This window comes from Trachurus japonicus, chromosome 8 (genome assembly GCF_045865225.1).
Source record: "Trachurus japonicus isolate A0001 chromosome 8, Traja_1.0".
In the NCBI taxonomy this organism is placed as follows: domain Eukaryota; kingdom Metazoa; phylum Chordata; class Actinopteri; order Carangiformes; family Carangidae; genus Trachurus; species Trachurus japonicus.
The window spans coordinates 33,584,497-33,607,079 of NC_140914.1; the positions used below are offsets into that span (position 1 = coordinate 33,584,497).

A 22,583-nucleotide genomic window follows, 5' to 3' on the forward strand; every position below is an offset into this window, starting at 1 on the left:
ACCGGCGCAAACGGTGAAGAGGGAGGAGAGAGGGCGGGAGGGAGACAGGAGGAGGAGAGAAAGGCGTGGAGTGGGTTTGACACAGCAGAGTCAGATCTTCACCAATCAAAGGAGCTCCTCTCCTCACCTTTAACTGCGCGGCGGGTGATGCGCGCTGCAAGTTTGTCATTTTATACTTGGACATGGACGGAGGAAACAGCGACGCCAGAGGCCGAACCTCTCCCAGGAGGAAACAGCTGTTTTGGTCCGGAGGTCCGAGCTCAGAGTGACCAATAATGAGTTTACTAATATACTTAACCAGGATTGATCTGATACACTGAGAACCCCTGCCCAATGTAAGAAACAACAACTAATAAACTAATAAAGAAACTCACATTTATTCAAACCCTGTGTAAGCAAGATGAGAGGTGTAGGCTACACTAATCACAACATGAACAAACACCATGAAATCAGCGTAAAGGACGCTCTCTCTCTCCCTCTCTCTCTCTCTCTCTCTCCCCCTCTCTCTCTCTCTCTGTCCTCCTCTCTCTCTCTCTCTGTCAGTCTCTTTTTTTCTCTTTTTTTTCTGTGATAGAGATGCTGAGTATACTAGGCTATATACTGACTATCTGATACCGAGGCTGTTGTGGTGGACTAAGAGAGATAATGATTTGTGTTTTGTTTTTCATTACGGCTGCGTGATGCGGTCGCACGCGCTAATGAATTAATAAGTAAATAAATAAATAAAGGGGATCATCACAAGGGCAGAGTGGTATGGCAGCGACATGCAGTCATCCACCCTCACAGTCCTGCTTTGGACATCCACAGCTGCTTTTCAGTGCCAGTTCGTCCCTGCTGTGTTAATTCAGGTGGAGTTTCCTTTACGCACCGACAGCCTTTGATCTCTGCTTTGATCTGACGTCAGATGTGACGGGACAATCTATATAGATATAAATTCACGTGTTGATTCCGTTAGTTGCATTAAATAGTGGTTATTGTGGATATTTATTGCATTGAAATGTGTCTGGAACTGTGGAGATCTGCCTGTGAGGTCTTGGTGACGTGTGTGCACTGCAGGTCAGTCAGCCAAACTTCCACTGCACCTGCTGCGCTCCGCCCTGCGCTGAGAGTAGACCTGGTTGGAGGTGGCGAGCTTTCAGCGCAACCTCGGCGGGACATTTTCGCACAAAACTTCCACTGCACCAAGCTGAATCTGTGACGCCTCCCCCTGCTGCGCGGCCACGCCTATCTCAGCGCAGCGCGATCTGCCAATCTTCCAATCTGACTTTGCGCTAGGCTGCGCTGGTCGAAACTTGCATTAGACCAGCTGCGTTACCTTGCGCCACCTGCGCTGCGCCAAGAAACTAGGGCCCACAATGAATACAGGCCATCCCAGATCCAAAAGCCCAAGTCATTACTTCTTCATCTAGATTAGTGGTTCTCAACTGGTGGGTCGGGACCCAAAAGTGGGTCGCGGACCCGTTCTGGATGGGTCACGGACAGCTGGTCAAAAAAGTAAATAATATTGGGGCGTCGCGTGGCGTAGTGGTTGGAGCGGGCGCCCCATGTATAGAGAGTCCTCACTGCGGTCGGCCCTGGTTCGGGTCCTGTGTCGGGCGCCATTTTCTGCATGTCGTTCCCCCTCTCTCTGCCTCCCCGCTTCCTGTCTGTCTCAACTGTGCTATCCATAAAGGCATAAATGCCCCAAAAAATATACTTGTTTGTTTTGTTTTGTTGTCATCGTCGTCTGTGTGTTTGGAGGGTATATGACTGGTTGTTGTTGTTTTTGTTGTTGTTTGTTTGTTTGTTTTGTTTGTTTTGTGAGGGAACCAGGCCCATTTGGGATTGAATGACTGTGATATGAAGTGCTGTATTACATGAGATTTGGTGATCTGAGTTCCTGTTGTGTGTACCCTGTGGTTGAAAATGAAAAAATATAATAATAAAAAAAAAAAGGAAATAATATTTAATGCACATCTGATGGTAGACATGTCTTTTATTTTGAAAAATAACTTATATTGAAAGGCACGCGTCACGTGAACACATGCAGTTGTCATCGTCCTCCTAAGTTTCATTCATGTGCTCTGAAATGCACTTTGCTCAATAAAGAGCAAAATTAGTTTTTAAAGGCTTTAAAAAAAAAATCTTGGTTTGAATTCTATAAAAGAGGGTCGCGACTTAATGACCATGGGAAAATGTGGGTCCCAGAGTGAGACTAGTTGAGAACCCCTGATCTAGATGACGCATTTCCTTATTCATGTAGTATTGTGAGAGGTAATATAAACTGATCATTACTGATGGATGTCTACTCATAATACACTCCCAACAGATATGACTGCTGCAGTAAATGTTCCTCCTCTCTCTCCTGTCACCTGAATGACAACTTTCCACAGACATCCCGGCTTCATCATCAGTCTAAATCTGAACTCTGATGATGTGACTGGTGTTCCAAAGGTGTTGTTTTTACCTCATGGTGCTGGACTTAAAGCGTGGTATCATGTCATGTGTGACTTGAATGTAGACAGTTTGGGGCCATCCCAGAATAGCAGGGTGGAGCTTATATGAAGTTGTCAATAGCGTTCTTGTTAGCGCCCCCCCCCCCCAGTTAAAGGGACAACGAGGAGTTTCTATTTGGTTATAAAAAAGTCTCATATTAATGTGGATGAATCTACGTTACCCACACTTGTTAATGGGCCCATTTTCGATAAATATATCGTTTTGTCTCTATCGTTATTTTGTTATTATTAGTGGTGGTGGAAATGCTGGGCGAGCCGACCAGCGTTTCTTTACTTTTGGTTTCGTGGCGAGTCATGAGAATAACGCCGCCGAATCGCCGTTTATGGTCGGAACTACGACGGTATCTGATCGTCTTCAAACCTCTGACTTTAATTCTTGATGAATGAAAACATGAGTCTGTCTTGTGCCGGTCAAAGAATTTCATGGTGCGCGCGGAGGCTCATAAATGTAGTGTGAAAACACTTTGCTTTTCCAAAACTCCTCGTTGTCCCTTTAAATGCAATTTGGAGTCGTATTTTCCCATGTTCAGCTGTTGGTGTTTCTGCTCTTCATTACATTCAGCAACCATGGCTGGGGGCATTGTGTTTTTCATGAATATAAATCTTACCAATGCCTCAAGGGAAATAACTCAAATTTGTTACAATTATTCACTTTGACCCCTCAATTAAATGATTATAGGTCAGAGGTCAAGCTCACTGTGGCCTCATAAAGGATATTCTGCTGGATGAATGTGGTATGTCTGGACAGCCATGAGGGAATTTCTTTAAATTAGTTTCAAACACTTACTTGGCCTTAAGGATATACATGTACTGATCTCATGGTCAGAGGTCAAAGTTCAAGGTCACTCTGGCCACACAGAACTGTGGTTTACAAGTCATTTGCTAACAATGACACAATTTACTGTAACACAAATGTAGGAGCCATTTTAGCTTTTATTTTGGTGTTCTTCTGTGTGGTAGGTTTATTGTGGTAACCTCCGGTGACACCGGAAGTATCGTCACGGACTTCCGGGTCACGGGGGTGATTTAACCCGAGGACAATCAGTGCCAGGTGTTGCTGGTCAAGGCAAACAGTTTTTGACCGTGTCGATGTGCCATTTGTGTCCGATCTGCTACATGGAAGAGGTATTTGTTGTTAATAAATGTTGTATATTTTACCACTGGAACCTCGTTTTGGGCAGTCATTGTTTGGCCGCACTCGCACGCGTCCGAAAACCGAAGACCAGCCACCGTGACCTTCTTCCGATCATTGGGACGAGAAGAAGGCCACTACAACAAATGTTAATTAGTTTATTTTAAAGTGATGACAGTTTATATCCAAGAAGTCAGAGGTCAACTAATGTAAAAACACTTTTGACACAGGAGTGAGAGATCCTGACCACTTGACTGATTAGGCAGAGACAGTTCAAGTACATCAGTCTCAGTTCAGACTTTGTGTCGTTGTGTCTTTACAAAACAACTCTGACTAAATGATATGAGATTAAAATATAATGTTGCAAAGGTTATTGGTTGTTTTGTGGGTGAGTAAACTTGGATGTTTGAGGAATATAAATTAAAATCAAAAGAAAATGAAGCAGATTAGACAAACAAAGACACAGAGATATATTCATTACAATCATATGCAGACAGAAAATTATTTTTATACTGCTAATGGGTAGTACTATTAGTGGGAGAACAAGCTGCACTTTGTGTGATTGTGTGTCTGGCTGTGGCCCTTAACGCTCTCTCACATATCATTGAGGTCACTAACATTTCACACACAACATATTATGCAGCCTAACCACTTATCTCTTTCATGTGTGCGTGCACATGTCTGTTGGGGTATTGCTGCGAGTGTGATGCACTCTGCTCCTATCATTGTAGGGAGAAGCCAAAGGCAGCAGTGGACCTCTTGTTGATCTTTGTAGATCCTGTGTGTGGTGTCGTGTTCGGTGATGTAAACCAACACAGACAGTTAAGAGGGAATATCTTTTTTTTTCCTGCAGAAATCTCCCACTTCACATTCAAACAGCAGAATTTGGAAACAACAGAAATGAGCTTTTGATACGGAAGTACCCAACATCACCTGATGGGGAGTCAGTAGGTCAGTGGTTCTCAAAGTGTCCTTGATAGGGTTCAAGGGGGTCCTCAACTTTTTCTTGAAATTTTACCACTTTTTTCTAGAATTTTTAAAACCTTTGTTCTAGAATTTTCTCTAGAAATAATATGATTTTTTAAACATTTTCCATTAAAGCAGAAGTAAGCGATATTTTTGTGTTAATATAAGTCTTAAATAGTTATATCTTCCGACAGCAATCACTTACATAGAGTGTGTGCAGCCAAGGGATGCGCGTGAATGTGGTGACGTAGGGACGAGGACTGTTATGGTGCGTTCAAGGCAACTCGTATTTTTCCGACCTGTGAAGTCGTACCAGTTCGATCTGGTACATAGACTGTAAAAAAAGACGTACTGGTACGAGTTCACGGGTCGGAAGTTACGAGTGGCCGTTATAGTGACTTTCACAGGTAAAACAGGTCGGAAAAACACGAGTGGGTTGCCTGGAACGCTACAAAGTCTCAAGTCGTGACTTGAAGCTGTAATTTACGGTTTCAAAAGCCTGCCTGGAACGCAGCATTAACCAAAACGACCGGATCGCTTACTTCTGCTTTAATTTCTATAAAATCTTTCCAAAAATTCACGGTATTGGCCCTAATTTAAATGTACATTGACTAAGAAGTGGTCCAATTTGTATCCGTTTAGGGGTCCTTGGTGTAAAAAAGTTTGAGAAACACTGTGAATAGTCAGGTGGTCATCAGAATAATTCTCCTCTGGCAACCAGGAATATTCCCTCCAGACAATATTGCAGTTAATGTGTCCTTCAGTTGTTGTTTTCAGTTTGAAAATATGTCGCTGCTCCCTCCCCTTCTGCTTGGAGAGGTTGGATCATTTAACACTCAATTTTCTGACTGGTTTGACTTCGCCCTCTGGGTGCTTTCACTGCATACAGTACTCACACTGTTCAGTTACTGTACCTGTCAATGTGTGTGTTAATATCCTGACGTTAGCATGTAGCCCCCAGAATCACTGTCCCTCATCACAGCCTGCGGCTTCCTCTCCTATATTTTCAAAGGACATTAGATATGATGGAACTATTTGCTCAATAGCTAGATTTCTCTTAGCCTTCTTCTTTACTGATATTCAGCTCTTTGGAGGTAATGTTTCTGTTTTCAGCTGTGCCTCTCGTGGATTTTGCCTGTAATTGTTATAGATCAGACATTTAACTCCATTAGCCTAGCACTATTGATAAAAATAATGTTGTGGTGTTGTGCCGCTGCCTCTGAGGCCTCTGTCCATTCAATACGTGATTTGTGTGCAAGCAGCAACAACAATGTGGAAAATGTGCAAAAAATATTATCTACCATACCCCAAGTCTGTTGTTCCATGAAGAAAAGAAAATACAGACCCTTCACTTAATCCTGGCTCAGGACCTAGATGAGATATTGGACTGTATGATTTAGACCCGTGTCCATAATAAATCAGGCTCTCTGAGAACAGGAGTGCTGTCTTGGCAGAAAATCTTCCTTTCTCATCCTTGTGAATGAATTACTGAATAATGCAGGATCAGCTATCCTATTCCGGGTGGTTTAGTACATACTGGCCCAGATTTACTGTCAATTATTCGCCTATTTCACACAAAGTTAGGATTTTGGGTTAGAAACACCCGTGTCTCATTACTGTGGCTAATCTGGAGTACTGAGGGTTTGGAGGCGGGCATACATTTAGTTCTCTTTTCAAGTATCATTCAGTTGACTGTACTGTGTACTTTGCGATTCCCAGTTTTCCATTTTGGGACAGGTCGTTGAATTGAATTTAATGGTTGAATACTCGCTCAATGTGTGGCTGTTTTAATCTTTTATTATATGTGAGGAAGTGTTTGCGCAAGGTCACATTGGGAGATGGAAAAGTAGCCCCGGATGATTACAGTCTCCAAGAAAACAGGGGCTGGAGAAAGTATTAAAGTAGGCAAGGATAAAGACGAGTCAAGAAGGACCACTGTGGGGAAACCTTAATTATTCTATGTTGAATGAAATAAAATAATAAAGTCTGAAAAAGAGCAGAGAGGAGAGTGAGACAAAGCAGTGAAAACAGTGAGAGAGACAGGCAGAGAAAAATCTTTATACAGCAGACACATGGTCCCTATTGATCAGTCAGCCATGTGACTGTCCCCCGGGTGTCTTATGGTCCTCTGTAAGTCTCTCTTTGCCTGCGAGTGTGCTGTGCCTGTCTGTGTGGGTGTCGTCATGCCGTCTGCGTGTCTGAGTGTGTTAAGTATACAGGGATTGGAAGTGACGTCTGTGTCTGCACTTGGACTTCAATGTGTTTAGCATTTCTGCAGGCAAACAAGCTCAGATGTAAAATGACAATCAGACTGAAAGGATTGGGGAGGGGTTTAGACATTCAGCAGGAAATGCATGTTTTTTGGGTCCTCTGTCAAAGGATGAAGGCCTACATAATGCTTATGTTCACATGATGTAATCAGGAAGTGTCATTTTGTCATGGTGTGAGTTATCTGTGTGTCTGTGTATCATGTTGTTGAAAAGAAAGTGTGAATTGGGACAAAAAATTGCACAAATCAGTCCCCAAGTTTTTAAAGTACCTTCATTGCCTCCATGTGTGTCACAGCTGCTGCTGCTGCTCGACCAACAGGCCGTTTTGGTAAGTGAGAACAACCAACAGGCCACTTCCAATGACTAACTCCCCGTTGTTTGGTTTTCTGTTCCTTCACTGGCATGCACCCGTCCCTTCTGCCTCATGTCTCTACCTTCAAGCCTCACCTGCTACTCACCTGACACAATGTGATACTAACCAGTTCAGAGTCAATTAAAGGGATAGTAGCATTTTTTTAAAAGTGGGGTTGTATGATCTACAAATAGCCCCTAAGTACTTTAATTGCAGTAGAAGACTCTCTGCACTCCTCTCGTTAGCAACGCCAGCCCATAGCCCTGCCCAGAGATTTACAACATACAGTTGTGAATGGACCCAAAGAAACGGCCTATTTTCGCGGCCTAAAAGAGGTTTTACCTGAAAAAAAAAAACACAGTTCCATTGTTCGCTATAATATCATTTTTTCCAGCCCTTCAAAGTGCACGAAAAATACAGTTTTTATTTGGACCTAACCAACTCACGTATCCCTCCGCCCAGGGTTAGCGCCCGCCGATCAGCAGTTGGCTAGGTCCAAATAAAAACTGCGTTTTTCCTGCACTTTGAGGGGCTGGAAAAAATTATATTATAGCGAACAATGGAACTGTGTATTTTTTTCAGGTAAAACCTCTTTTAGGCTGCGAAAATAGGCCGTTTCTTTGGGTCTGTTCACAACACTGTATGTTGTAAATCTCTGGGCAGGGCTATGGGCTGGCGTTGCTAACGGGAGGAGTGCAGAGAGTCTTCTACTGCAATTAAAGTACTTAGGGGCTATTTGTAGATCATACAACCCCACAAAAAATGCTACTATCCCTTTAAAGCCCCCAGTGCTGCAGTGGAGAGTTGGGTTGTACAGCTAAGAGACTAGTGTAATAGGCTATAGGTGTGTACAGGAAGATTTACGCCTGTATGTAGCTAGCTAATATCAACCAGCTGTGTCTGTATGTTTGTATTAGCCTACGCCTGAGATTGAACAGAACTCAAAACCTTGATTAATTCACATTACATTGACTTTTACATAACGATGCCACCTCTAAACTTCACTTTGCATAAACTTTAAAGAAGCTTTTCTTTTGTTTTAGCTAATTCCAACGTTTGCAAAAAGCTGTTGGCTCACTAGTGTAAAACAAAAGTTGTGAGTCCAGCTTAAAGTTTCATTCCTTTTATCACAAAGAGCGGTAGAAAACAACCTTCATGTTTTACTTTTGTTTCTACCACATAGTCTCTCCTTGTCACTTTCCAATAGCCTACTTAGCCACTGGAGCGTCCAGTCTGACCACTGCCCAGAGGAAGCAGCCATTAATGCTTATCAAGTAAAACCAAAACTTACAGTTATCTTCTTTAAGCTAAATGTTTGCTAAGATGATCATCTTTAGGCCTACAGTTAACATCCTGGTGTTCAGTGGATGAAATATTGTGTTCACCATATTAGTTTATTGTGATAGCTTAAAAAAAAAGCTGTAGCTAAGATGCTGCATTACCCATGTAGCCTACAGGTTGACACCAGATCTAATCAGCACATCTTCACTCCAAACCTGACAAACCGTCGTCTGCTGGACAAACTTAACATGTGTGAACACTGCATGAACATCAAATACAACAACAGTGGCAACGCATGTAAAAATACCCCCCCCCCCCCCCCCCCAAAAAAAAAAAAAAGATAAAAATAAATTCACACTAACAAGAAGCTGTTGCTTTGTTGTGTGGAATGTGCATGGCGTTTGACATGTAGCTGTGTGTGTGTGTGTGTGTGCAGTGGCTCTGACAAACGTGTTAGCCATCGGGGGAGATAACCTTGATACTGGCGAGGAAGCTGTTGCTAGGTAACCATAGAGTGTCGGCGCACCTCTGACTGTGGCAGTTGTAACGCTTCCAGTCCAAGGTCTTATGAGCAATAATGATCATCCACCGACACACGTTTAATCTTATTTTTCAAATGTAAGTGTAGGTGGCAGCGGCGTCCGGTTTAAAGAGCTCGTCAGTCGTCACTTTGCCTGCTGTGGACGAAGCTACGTTTTAGGGATCGGTCATATTTTTAACAAGGATTTGGTTTGAATACTATTAAAGTGGTTCAAGACACAACAAGGATGTAGAGAGGCAGTGATAAACAGATGGAGCCTGAAGAACTTTAGATGTGCTCAGTTCTACTAATAGAAACCATGATTAAAAAGCATGTCTCTCATTTCCTTCGAGGCTTCTGTTCTGCTGTGGGTGACACCGAGACGTCTCATCAGACTGATTATTTCTGTTACACTGACAGTAACACAGTTGTTTACAGGAGGCCACTGCTGCTTCCAGCTGAAGGATTTGTTATTATCCTGTTAAAAGGCACATTTTTCTGTTCTCTGCCAACATAAATGAGTGTTATTAATTATATTCAGTGTTAAAAAGTGGACAAGATGACTAGACACATTAATATGGCCCATAGCCTATGTTTTAAAGATGAATGACTGGATCATATTTTGGATGAACTCAAAGCTATTTCCTCATTCTTTGCTACCTTAAAGAGGAACTAAAGTTTTTACCATAATTAAATTGTGATGGAATGACTCTGCCGTTCTCCTCGCATCTCTTGTCCCAAAAAACTCAACTTTGCAAGACCAGCGCCTCCGACCCGCTGTCCCAGATCTCATCTTGCGAGAAACTGCTTTACGACACTACCACACAAACACGTCGTTAACTTTACCCACCTCGGTAGACATCGCTCCATGGATTTCCTTCTTGATGGCCTCTTTGAAAACAAATTTACATGGCCGGGGGGGAAATATACAATCTGAAACTGTAGGGTGAGCTCCGTAGAGAAAAAAAAGCTACCAAAACAGCAAAAAGCGACCGACTTGTTGCCCTTTAACTGTGTCCTATATATTGTCCTTTAAGAAAACTAAGGCTTTAAGGGGAAACTCAATACGTCCCTTGCCCTCTCATCCCTCCCCCTTACTGCTCAGACATAGGTTAGTCCCCACACATCAAGGTCAACAAGTCACGTTTGACCTCTCAGCTCTGTGTTCAGCTCCGCCTATCTCCGTTGCTCTGCTTCATTCTGTGTCTCAGAGATGTGACACGGCTCTGATTGGTGGTAAAGTTTCAATGGGGCTGGCCTGCTGGAGATAATGTTGGTTAGATAAGAGTGCAGCTCCCTCCGTCCTGCTCCAGCAGGAGTTCAATCAAGGAGCACTCTTGTATCCATGGAGACAGCCTCCCATGGTAAGCTGGAGTGTGTGTGAGCGTGTGTGGTCAAAGCAGGGGTTAGAGTTTCGCATGTGTATAAATAGCAGGTTATAATGGAAACAAACCCACTGTCCTAGTAAAAGCCCACAGTGTACAGTGGAGTGCACCACACAGTGCTACTACTGCCACCACCACATGCTTATCCACTTCACCTCCTACTGTCAAAGCACAAGTTATACAGTGCTTTAAAAACAGGAAGTCAAAACAAATATATCTCAATAAAACACGGAAATGACAATGCAGAGACAAACATTTAGCTCATAGAAACAAAAGGTTAAAGGTGAGGATGAATAGAACAGAAAAATAGCTGAGCCCTCATTAAGTATCTCACTTGAGCAGTTAAAAATTCATAGTAATAATAACTTAAAGGGATAGTTCACCCAAAATTCAAATTTCACTCATTATCTACTCACCCTCATGTCGACTAAGGGCTGGGAGAATTTTCAGAGTCCTCCGTGCCTTCTCGGAGTTACGGGGGGGGGGGGGGTCCGCGCAGCAGTACTTGTCCATATAATGGTTGCGAACGGAGCTCACTTTTCTTCGTCCAAAAAGACACACCAAAAAACATCCAAATACCTCCACACAGCTCGTCTGTAATGTCCCTCTTGTATTGAAGCCCCAACATGAGAAATTGTTCCGAAAAAAATTAAATAAGTCTATATGTTGAGCTTGTTTGTAGTGGAAGCTCCCAGTGTCTCAATTCACTGCTCTTCCTGATTTGCACTGACCGGCGGAACAATTTCTCATGTTGGGGCTTCAATACAAGAGGGACATTACAGACGAGCACTATGGAGGTATTTGGATGTTTTTTGGTGTGTCTTTTTGGGCGAAGAAAAGTGAGGCCCATTCGCAACCGTCATATGGACATGCAATGCTGCACGGAGCCCCGCTGTAACTCAGAGAAGGCACAGAGGACTCTGAAACTTCTCCCAGCCCTTAGTCGACATGAGGGTGAGTAGATAATGAGTGAAATTTGAATTTTGGATGAACTATCCCTTTTACTTAAAGGGGAGTTTCGGAAAGCAAAGTGTTTTCACACTACATTTCCCATGAGCCTCTGCACGCACTGTGAAATTCTTGGACTGGCGCAAGACAGACGAAAGCGAAAACATTTGGCAAGAATGTTTTCATTCATCAAGAATGAAAGTCGGAGGTTGGAAGACGATCAGATACCATCGTAGTTCCGACCATAAACGATGCCAACTAGCGTCCGGGAAACCAGGAAATGCTGGGCGAGTCGACCACTAAATAATAATGACAAAATAACTATAAAGACAAAACGATATATTTATTGAAAATGGAGCCATTAACAAGTGGTAATGTAGATTCATCCACATTAATATGAGACTCTTTTATAACCAAATACAAACTCCTGGAGGTCTCTTTAATTTTTAGGTTCCAGAAAGAGATGGAGGCAGGCTGTCCAGTGACATTGATTTTTGCAGTCCAATGACAGCTTGTTAGTGGATTGTATCATGTACGTTAAAACAAATTTGTTGGCTCAACTTAAAAAAACAAGTTACCTTGTTGCCTTAAAATTTTGAGTTTAGAGAGCTAAGAATTTCTAGTTCTTTGCACTTCCATGTAAGTTCTTACCACTTACAATAATATGTTGAAATGACTAATCCCAAAGTGACAGACAGTTGGATCAACTTGATATTTTAAGTTCAGTTGATAACATTTTAAGTACAACTAACAAAGAAATTTAAGTTGTATGAACTCAATGCCTAGTTGAGGTGACATTAAATTATAAGTCTAACCAACAAACATGTATGTCTACATTTGTTTCACAAACAAGGAAACAAGTTGTTCCAACTTGGCCCCTTTAGTTAAATCAACATAAAATTTTAAGGCAGCAAGGTAACTTTTTCCAGTATAAGTTGGCCTCACTCAAAACTTAAGTATGATCAACAGCATTATTTGTCAAGTCAACTAAATCACTTATTTTCTAAAATGACTGAGTGGAATACATAAAGACATTTTTTTTTTTAAAAACAGTATTTATTTTACCACAAACATCTTTCAACAAAATCAGTTCAGGCATAGTAGGCTATACTTTTGAACATGAAAAATGACAAATATTCAAATAATTCAAATTTAGGTGCATAACAGAAATAATACTTCAACACATGATATACAACTAAAGACATATAAAAAATTTACTTAAATTACATACAGTATATAAATCACACTGTGAGACAGTCCATCAGATTGACATTCCTTAGCAATAAAACCAGAGTGAGATCCATGTTTAAAAAAAAAAAAAAGATTGCTGAGAGCAACTTGTGTCTTGAAGCGGCAAGATCCACTGTAATGTTCATGTTTTAGTTTGTAATGCCGTAAAATGTTGTGCTGGTTTGCTGAGGAAAATGTATAGTACTTGCATATCCAAGTCATCCAACAGGTCAGCATAACGTCCGACTGCGCCTTAACGTCAACATGCGGGGTCCCGCGGCCGTCCGCTGGTGCGGGGGGGACTGAAAAAAAGACTGTTGATTCAGTGGAAACCTGGCTTTACGGGCGGGAGCGGGGCCCCCACGGCATGCGGGGGCTGCGGGGGTATACTTTACAGCCCAGCGTCCGGACCTGTAAAGGAAACACATCTATGTCAGATTGATCTATATCTTGTGTTATATAATTAACTTGCAGAAAATACTTGAGCTAATGAAGCTAGCTCATTGCTAATTGCATAGCTTACACTAATTCATAATTTCCAACATAAACACCACAGTACATTAAATGAATTACAGACATTTTGTTAAGTTACTCCACAAACTGTGGTTCCAGCCGTATGCTTTTCTCTCAGTGCCTTAGCATAGTTAGCTCATTCATCATCGCACATTTAACTTCATAACTTCAAAATATTCAGACATTTCGTTAAACAAATATACTTCCCAGAGCAGTTGTGCACATTCATGTAACACACTGTACATTGCATATCTGATTTACAGACAAAGCCCTTGCTGAATTTGATAGTAAACTTAGGCTACAGGGAGCTAAGTTTTTTTTTTCTTTCTTTCTTTTTAAGATTTGAGGGCTATTTGATATACTATAGTTTAAGAAAACTAGTTTGGCAACCATTTTAACAGTAAAATGGCACTGACTGCACCATATAGCTTACAAAAATAATTATTTACCTGGAATTTGCTCTTTTTGTCCACTCCTGATGACATCTTGTTGCTGTTTATCTTGGTTGAAATGGCGTCCTTTCCAACTGACACATGTCGAGCAGGGGTCAGTCTGTGACATGTGGGCTTGTAGGGGTTGTCCAGGGCAGTTTTGCAGGGGCTACTGATGTTTAATTGAGTCAACTCAGCAAACTAAGTTACCTGGACTGTTCTGATTTAACTGAGGAGTTGACAATATTAAAACTTAATATTTCAAGTTGGCCCAACAATTTAGATACTTTTAGTTGGATTGACTAAGAAAAATAAGTTGAGGTAACAAAAAACCCAAATTCCTTTTTACAGTGCAGTAAACAAAGCTAAAGTTGGCTCATGTGTTGATGTGGTGGGTTTTAATCAAGGGTTTTGTAAAGGGGTCTAATGGTGCAATAGGGAACATATGAGATCGAACTCTTATTGTCCTCATGTGTTTCTTTCATTATAAAATGTTGAAAGATAATGAGAAAAATTTTAATTTCACAATTTCTCAAGCCCACAGTAATGTCTCCAGTTTGCTTCCTTACAGTTAGTCAATTAGCAGCCACAGATTAAAAGCACTGCTGCAGTTTGTCTCCTTCAGTTTAGTTCAGATTCCTGAGGTCTGTGCAAAATACACTGATGAAAACGTCCATAAATCAGCCCGTCAGCATGCATTAGCAGCATGTTGGTGCCTGTTTGTAATATTCCTTAACACTCCAGCAATAATGCAGTGCATTACAGTCAGCCCTTATCGATTTGGTTTGTCTAAGCATCACTTCCTGTGTCAGTGCTTCCTGTCCCAGCTTCTTTGCCCTTTTGATCCATCTCTGTCTTTTTCTCTCTGATGGTCCTGCATCCATTTGGAAAGCTGCCCCCGTCTAATTCAATCACCCCACTTCCTGTTAACCTGTGTCTCAAGTCACATTTATAGCATAGAGTGTGTTTGTGTGTTTATGTGAGTGTGTGTGTGTGAGCAGCTGAGCAAATATGGATCGGCAGCTCGGAACTAATCACTACTTCATCATCCTGTCCCGTGCACTTTGCCAACTGTTGTACACGCACAAACATGCTCTATCTCTTTCTCCCTCCCTCTCTCTCTTTGGCTTGGTTTGGCTCATTTCTTGAAACAGAAATTACATTCTTAAAACTATAAGACCATTTGGCCAAACAGTCTTACAGTTCTGCACAACATTACAGCTCACTAGCAAAAGCGCATATCTCTCCCAAAACTGTTCACACATGCTTCAAAACTAGATTCCTTTACCATGTAAAGTGTCAGTACCATCAAAATGGCAAAGATCTTTCTCAATTGCTTTTGGCTCATTCAGCCTCCAAAGTTTGACATCACACACACTGCACTCATATTGCCAAGGAAATTGTAACCATTTTTATTCACATATAGCCTACATAAAGTAACTCAAGATTATGTACTGTAAAAACAAAATGTATAGGCCTACAGTTCTCTGTACATGTATGAAATATGAACACAAAAAAAAACAGAAAAAATATACCAAGCCTATAGTGCAGTAAACAAAGTTTCACGAGTAGAGACATTTTCACTGGTCATCACTGTCATCACCCTCTGTCTCCTGGCCACCATCTTCATCCTCCTGACCATCCATACGCATATAAGGTCTATAATTGTGGCCCAAATTTCATCAGGCACAACTCTGTGTCTTCTTGCTCCTCGGCCTCTTCCGCCTATTCCACCACGCATCCGCACTCCTCCTCCTCTTCTTCTTCTTCCTCCTCTTCCTCTTCCTTGAGCAGGGAGTTGCTCATGATAATTTTCTTGGCCAGGTACCTCCATGTTTATACTGCAAAAGGTACAGGCCCTAGCCAAGCTCTATATATACGCGTTTGGCAGCATTCACAATCATAGACAGCACCAGTCAGGTAGCTAAACAGCTGATTGATTGGTCATCTGAGATGTAGGAACTCCTCCTTCGTTAGTCAAGTTCTAATTTCACCTGACTGTCAATTACTGTCATGAATTTATGAAATGCTGCAAGAAATTCATATGGTTTTCATGGTATTACCCTACAGTATGTTGACTAATTTTGACAGTTGAACAGACTATTGTGCATATGATGATTTACACAGTGAAATCATGCTGACATGTTTTGGAGAGAGCAACCATTAGACTGAGAATCAACTAATCAGCTTAGATCAGCAAGATCTATTCATTTGGAAAATGTGCTAAATGTATGCTCATTGTGCTAACTCTAGGGTACTTGTACATAACCATTTGCAAAGATGCACAAAGACACTTGAGACATGTACTAAGACATTTGCAATTTGATGAAATCAATGAGAAATGCCATTCTGTTGTGAACATTTGCAAGGTGGTTTGGAGATTTGTCCATGTTATTTTGAGAATGTAATTTCTGTTTCAAGAATTGAGCCAAACCAATAGAGAAAAACTGTAAACAGGGAAGACCCATTGAATCTAGAGGCTTTGCTCGGTTTCCGGGCAGTGGAGGACTCTTTATTCTGCTGTAGCTACATTTACACACTGAGTAATATTAAATGTTATACAGTGGGGGTGGGAATCGTCAGAGGCCTGCATGTTGAAATATAGTTCACACTCTTTTTCAACCTCAATGCTTTTTCAACTGTAAATCATCAAAACTGTTAGAAAGCATTAGTCTATAGGTCTATAAACTGACGTCTTAGCTGATTGATCTATATATTTTCATTTTCTGCTGCAGTAGAACTTGCAGTCTCCATCAGTGACAGCTGAATAAATAGCCTAACTCAAGGGAGATTTAATCTCAGAAACAATACGATTCGAGCACTGTAGTGTCCATTAAGGAAATTAAAGTCTGCTAAATAATGTGGTCTAGTGGAGGACGCTGAATAAAATGTAATTATGTTAACTTATCTACTCTTTTCTCCGGCTCAGGCTCTTTCACTGCTGCTGCTGTTTTTTAGAGATAAATGTACATCACTACACATAAATCTCTCCAGTTCCACCGGATTAAAACAGAGCCTCTGCTCTTTATTTACCCGTTGCCATGGTGAATTTCTGTATCGGAGCTGTTCAGAGTAGGGTTGTATATCTCCACCACTGAGGCCGATTCAATACGCATCTCGATACGCTGCCACCGATACGATACATTAACGATACACTGAAGCTCCCGTCGATACAATGCGATACGATTCACTCCTGTTCACGATGCGATGCGATTCAAATGCGATTTGATAACGATATGACTTAATTACAAAGAGATTTGGTTCGATATGATGTTTGATACTGTTGTGATATGAGAGTTTCTTCCCATATCAAGTTTATTACCTCAATACCATTCTGCTTTACTCTATGTATCAATTTGAGGGATGTAGCCTATATTTGGTTAATTTTTACAGGGCAAACCAATAAATCATATTTAAAGGTACAGTCTAGAGGAAATAAATGGTAGAAATGAAATCCAGCTTAATCATATGGGCTAGTCTTGTGTGGTGGCACCTCTGCAGTTTGGTCTTTTGCTATATTATAATAATAATAACTTTATTTATATAGCACCTTTAAAAACACAAGTTTACAAAGTGCTTCACAAAACAACTTAAAAGAGACAAGTCACAGATGTTTTGTTGTGCACAGGACATTTCTGGGTGGAGAGTCTGTGTTTTCTAGTCTCCAGCCAGTACTCACAAAGCTCAGGTGTAGGTCCGTGCAGCAGAGTAGGAGAGCTAACGTTAACTGTACTAGCCCTGCTATTGTAGCTGTCCGGATGCTAACCGCTACCGCTAACTAGCGGTTAGCATCCGCGGCTGCCACCGCTTCCCAGCTCACTACAACCAGAGCCACTACCACGGCCCTCCTCCTAGTTACAGCCGGTGACGGCCGAGTATTGACCCACCGCTTCACTCGGACTGTTTACTGTTCTTGGCGGCTCTGATTACAGCAGCTGCTGCTGCTGCTGCTACTGCTGTCAGGGACAGGCAGTGTTGCCAACTCCTCAGTAAGCAAAGTCGCTATTGGCTGTCGTAAAAGTCGCTAAAAGTCGCTAAATGACGTCATAATCTCAGCGGGGGGGGGGGGGGGGCGGCCAGCGGCGCTCTTTATGTCTGTGGCGTGGAGCAGTGCGTCTCTGAATGCAGCGGAGGCAGCTCCGTGACACTACTGTGTGTAGGCTGAATACCTGTGAGTGCCCGCGGCAGCGCCGCTGCTCGTTGAAAACAGCTGTGATAACGTGATTTCAGGTCCAGAAACGTTTGTAATATCACGGGGAAAAGTCGCTAGATTTGTCGCTAGTTGCTTTTGACAAAAAAAGTCACCAAGAGGGGTTGGAAAGTCGCCAGATTTAGCGACAAAGTCACCAAGTTGGCAACACTGGGGACAGGAGGCTGCGCACGGCTTTCACGATGGTGCATTCAGGTTGCCTCGGAAAATGAAATGATCGATGTAACCATGGAATTTACCGATGTAGAAGGCTAGAAGAGATGCATCGCAAATTCAACCATAAATTATGTCCGATGTAGCCTGAATCTACCGGTGCAGTCGCATATACGTTTATATCGGACCACCGATATGAATCGGTGAATCTCCACATCCCTAGTTCAGAGTTGACTGAGCTAACTCACATCAGCTGTGCTGGACGTGAAAGTTTCTGGTTTTGAGTTTAGAGTTGGTTGAAGCAGCTCTCAGCAGGGTGAACCTCAGTGCTCTGCTTTCAAGACAAAAGTCTGAAGACACCAACACTTTACAATGACAGATGGCCATTGAACATGTCCCTTCAAAACCATGGGTATTACAGAAGGGGAGACCAGGGATGGTTGTGACATGTTTGACTCTTCTGTCTGTATCTTGTAGCTCTTTTAATCCAGTGTGATCAAAATGTGATACAAGCTACATGTGTCTGCTATTAAATGGCGTAGCTGTTATCTCTGAACAGAAAATGCATGGTTTAGTCTCAAACACAAGAAGTGAAAATTTCACCCCATAGTCCAGGTTAGCTGTAACACACCCTGGGGTGAAATGAAACGTGATTATGACAGGCTGATCCCCAGTCAAGTTCAATGTAAAAAATCACAACTTGCTCCCACACTCACACTCTGTTTCATTAAACAGAGTGTGAGTGTGGGAGCAAGTTGAGCAAGTGTGAGTGTGGGAGCAATAAAACAAAACGTTGACCCATTGGTCAACGTTTTGTTTTATTGACCTTCATCAGGACCAACCAATAAAAAACGTTTTATTCAAAATTTAAAGGAGACATATTCTGCCCCCTTTCCACAAATTAAAATAGTTCCCAGGTGTCTTAAAGACATGTCTGTGACATGCTTTGGTCAAAATCCCCCAAGGATCAAACATCACAGCTCTTTTCATCCTCTCTATACAGCCCTGTTCACAACGGCTGGTTTCACTGCCTGTCCCTTTAAATGCAAATGAACCACTGCTTGCCCCGCCCGTTCTACCGGTCCCAGGTAGAGCACTGGAATTAGAGCACTGGAAAAGAGAGTAACGACACGCATTGGTCCAATGGAAGCGCCTCCTGATGGCGGAATATGGGTATTACAAAAGCACCCAAGAACTGACATCTCTGCATTGTTGGTGAATGAGCAAGTGTGGTATTTTCAATAATTTAAGGACATTTATAGATCACCCACGTTATAGGATCATTGAGGACCCTTTACAGATAAACATTAACACATAGGCGAGTAAAAAACAAAACAAAAAATAAAACAGTTTTCTACATTTTATAATAAACAAATTATAAGTATAATTTGATATGACACCTAAAAACAAAAACACGGCCGTTTTCATCAATTTACAAGCAAGTGGGCAACACACATACATTAGAGTGAATGGGTTTTCTGGGCACTTTTGCAATACCCATATCCTGCCACTCGGGGCGCATGAGGCTTACCACGAGAGTCAATGGTGGTGTCGTTACTCTCTTATTCCAGTGCTCTAGTCCCAGGTAGGGGTGGTATTATGCAAATTTGAATCCTAGTTACATCACTGGAAGACAATGGAGGGAACAGCTCGTAAAACCACATGGATTTCAACCTAGGGAGCCTGAACATTACAGATTTGTTTGTCCATTCTCACATTTTGGGGGCCGGAAGGCAAGACATGTGATTGGATCTTATCGGTCTCAACTGGGGAATACAACACTGACCTTGTTACTGACCTTGTTGCTCGCAGCTGTTTCAATTCTACTTTGATGCTACACCTGTCTTTGCTGTCCCTTGGTTGTTGTACTTCTGGCAACCAATCAACTGCAGAGTAGACAGACTACTTCCTGTTTACCCCATGTCCAGTAATTGTGAAGTAAAAGGGCCGTCCTTTTAAAATGAAAGTATATTATTGTGAACGTAGCACACTTCCATGATCAGTCAGTCATTAGTGTGAGGACAGAAACAGAAACAGCCATCTCATGTTCAAATATTACAAATCATGTCTTACTCGGTGTGAAACTTGGGCACATAAGACTCTGATGAATGAATGGTCAGTTTATGACTTTCAATATCTGGTGTTTGGACAACTGTGTCCTCATACGACTGTAGGCTATGCTGTACATAGACACAAACTGAGGACAGGAAGGGAGAGACAAAGGGGGAGGAAAGACATCAAAGGAGAGGAGAGACATGTTGGGGAGGCAGGATGTGAAGAGGGAGGAGAGCAGAGAAGGCAGATATGGAGGAAGAAGAAGACAAGGGAGGGAACAGGAGTAATTGATCAGATAATAGAATAAAAAAGATGGGCTGGTCAGTTGCCTTCATCTGAGAGCCAGTTTGTATCACACACAGACACACACACGCACATATACACACACTCCCTCTCTCTCCATCCTGTTTTTTTCTTGCTCTCTCATCCTCCCTCTGCAGAAACAGATGTGCCAGGATCGCGTGTGTGTGTGAGGGAGTGCACAGAAGTGCATCGTAGTGTTTGTGCTCTTTGTAATTGTGTGTGTGTGTGTTTGGAGAGCCAGTAAGGGTATGATGTGTATATTTATAGTAAATGAATTCAGCTGGCTGCACCTCTGACTTCCTGTGGCACACACTGAACAATGCCCATCTGTACATGTGTACGTGTGTGTGTGTGTGTGTGTGTGTGTGTGTGTGTGTGTGTGTGTGTGTGTGTGTTGGCTTGCTTCTACACATGTTTATGATGCTGTTGTGTTTTGCATGCCCCACACTGCATGCACGTGTGGTTCCCCACTCTTGTGTTTCTGTGTCGTGATGCATCCGTCGTGTGACGTCGTCCGGTTCTGACAGCGTACAATTATTGACTGTCACTTTCCCATAATGCAGCTGTCAATCAATGAAATGGTCTGGGCTCAGTGAAGTAGCAGAAGAGGGGGAGAGTGTGGTTATTTCTCAAGTGGATTGGTCTAATCTAGTTCTGCTCTGTAGTCCATTCATTCTGTGAATGACTGTGAAATGTCTCTAAACATAAAGGAGTGCTGGGTATGCAGCAGCTACTTTCTGTAGGCTACATGCACATGGAAAAAGTCCAAATCTAAACAAAACAGAGAAACTGAAAGACGTCTACAAAACAATGTTATCCAGACTCATTTCTCTCTTTTTTGTTTACTACATTGACAGTAATATAACAGCCAAATGAATAAATGATACGTTGATCAATGTCTAATGGGTTTGCTTTCATTAGCGTATAACATGATGACTGTAAACTAAATCAGGCTGCCTCCACACTATATTCAACAGTGACGCTTGTTTCTTGTTATTTAGTCATGGATGATAAGACCCAGACAGCGTTGGTGTTGCTGTTTCCAAGAAGTCCAAGAGGCTTGAAAAAGTCAGGGCACAAGTAAACAAAGTTTACAAAGTAAACATAGCAGTGATCCGTCCTCAAACTTAAATGTCTGAAAGGAAGAAAAAAATGAAAGAAAAAAACACAGATTTTCAATCTCCAGCACTCTGTGGACGCAGCACCTGCAGGGACAGGCAGCGTGTTGGAGTGTGATGTGGAGACTAGGAGACCAGCTCAGATTGTAACAAGACAAAAATATCCTCAATCCACAAACAGTTTACAGCCTCTCAAAAAAGTAATTTAGCATATGCTTATGTTTTATATTATGTGTGCCCTTGTCCTTCAAAAGGCCACTGTAGCTCAGATTGTTCCCCCTGTGCCTTGCTTTGAACACAAGAGTCTGCACCATGATTACAAGTCAATCCTGTGTGGATTTGTGGATGGGAGTACAGATGAGTTCAACTTCAAACATGACCTTTTATATTTCTTCTTAAGCATTTGGTACATGCAGTAAATATGCATTTAATATTTGAATTATACAAGATTTCTTTAAAACAGATAGAGGTGAAATGTATATAATTGTAATAAGATTTTAAAAAAAGCAACCACCACGCACTGATAAGACTCACTCTACTGTGATTCACGTTGTAGCGAACAGCGTGTTTTGCATGTAGCGCCATCAGGTCCGCCTCCGGTATGTGTTTATATGTCTATTGGTGACATCATTGTCCCATTTTTACATGCCGGAATTCAAATCATTGACATTACAAGATTTTCAGTACTAACCATTGCACAGTAGCGGTATACACAATTATTACATGCTAGAATTCAAGTCATGGACATTATAAGATTTCAAGTATTTGCCATTGCACAGTATACAGAATTGTACAAATGTATCTCATTGTAGCAATAAAGTTTAAAAAGAACATAATGTCGTAATAACACACACAATAGATATATAATTGTGTGTTTTTGTGTCTGAAACATCTTAAATGTTTGACCATGATCTGAGCTGTGCTGGATGTATAGTAGCACTGTGCATTACAGTGCTGCATTACAGACCAACAAATCATTTGGCTGTTAGAGTAAGTCATTGTTTTGGACACCTCATAGATAAGGACTTGTTTTTATCCAGCGTCTCAAATAATCCACCACAAAAAACTAAATTGGAATCAGTCACTTGTGTAATGAGCGCTGCTGTGTATCCCCGGCGTCTCAGTCAGTGTGTTTGTGTATTGTTTGCCTGTCTGTGATTATAATGGCTGTGCCTTCTGTTTTTATGTCTTAGCGCTCCCTTTTGCTTCACTTTGATTTGC

The 22,583-nt window shown here is 41.8% G+C and overlaps 1 protein-coding gene across 10 annotated transcripts in view; it reads left to right on the forward strand.

Annotated features, from left to right (window-relative positions):
• The window catches only part of caskin1 (CASK interacting protein 1), a 174,573-nt gene that overhangs the window by 54,142 nt on the left and 97,848 nt on the right, over positions 1-22,583 (forward strand). For 6 of the 10 annotated variants that reach the window (XM_085785245.1, XM_085785248.1, XM_085785247.1 and 3 more), the window contains exon 2: positions 7,159-7,191. The exons of the other annotated variants lie outside the window; for them this stretch is intronic. In XM_085785245.1, coding sequence (XP_085641371.1) covers positions 7,159-7,191 — 33 coding nt within the window. The remainder of the gene's footprint in view (positions 1-7,158; positions 7,192-22,583) is intronic. 10 annotated transcript variants of the gene reach the window in all.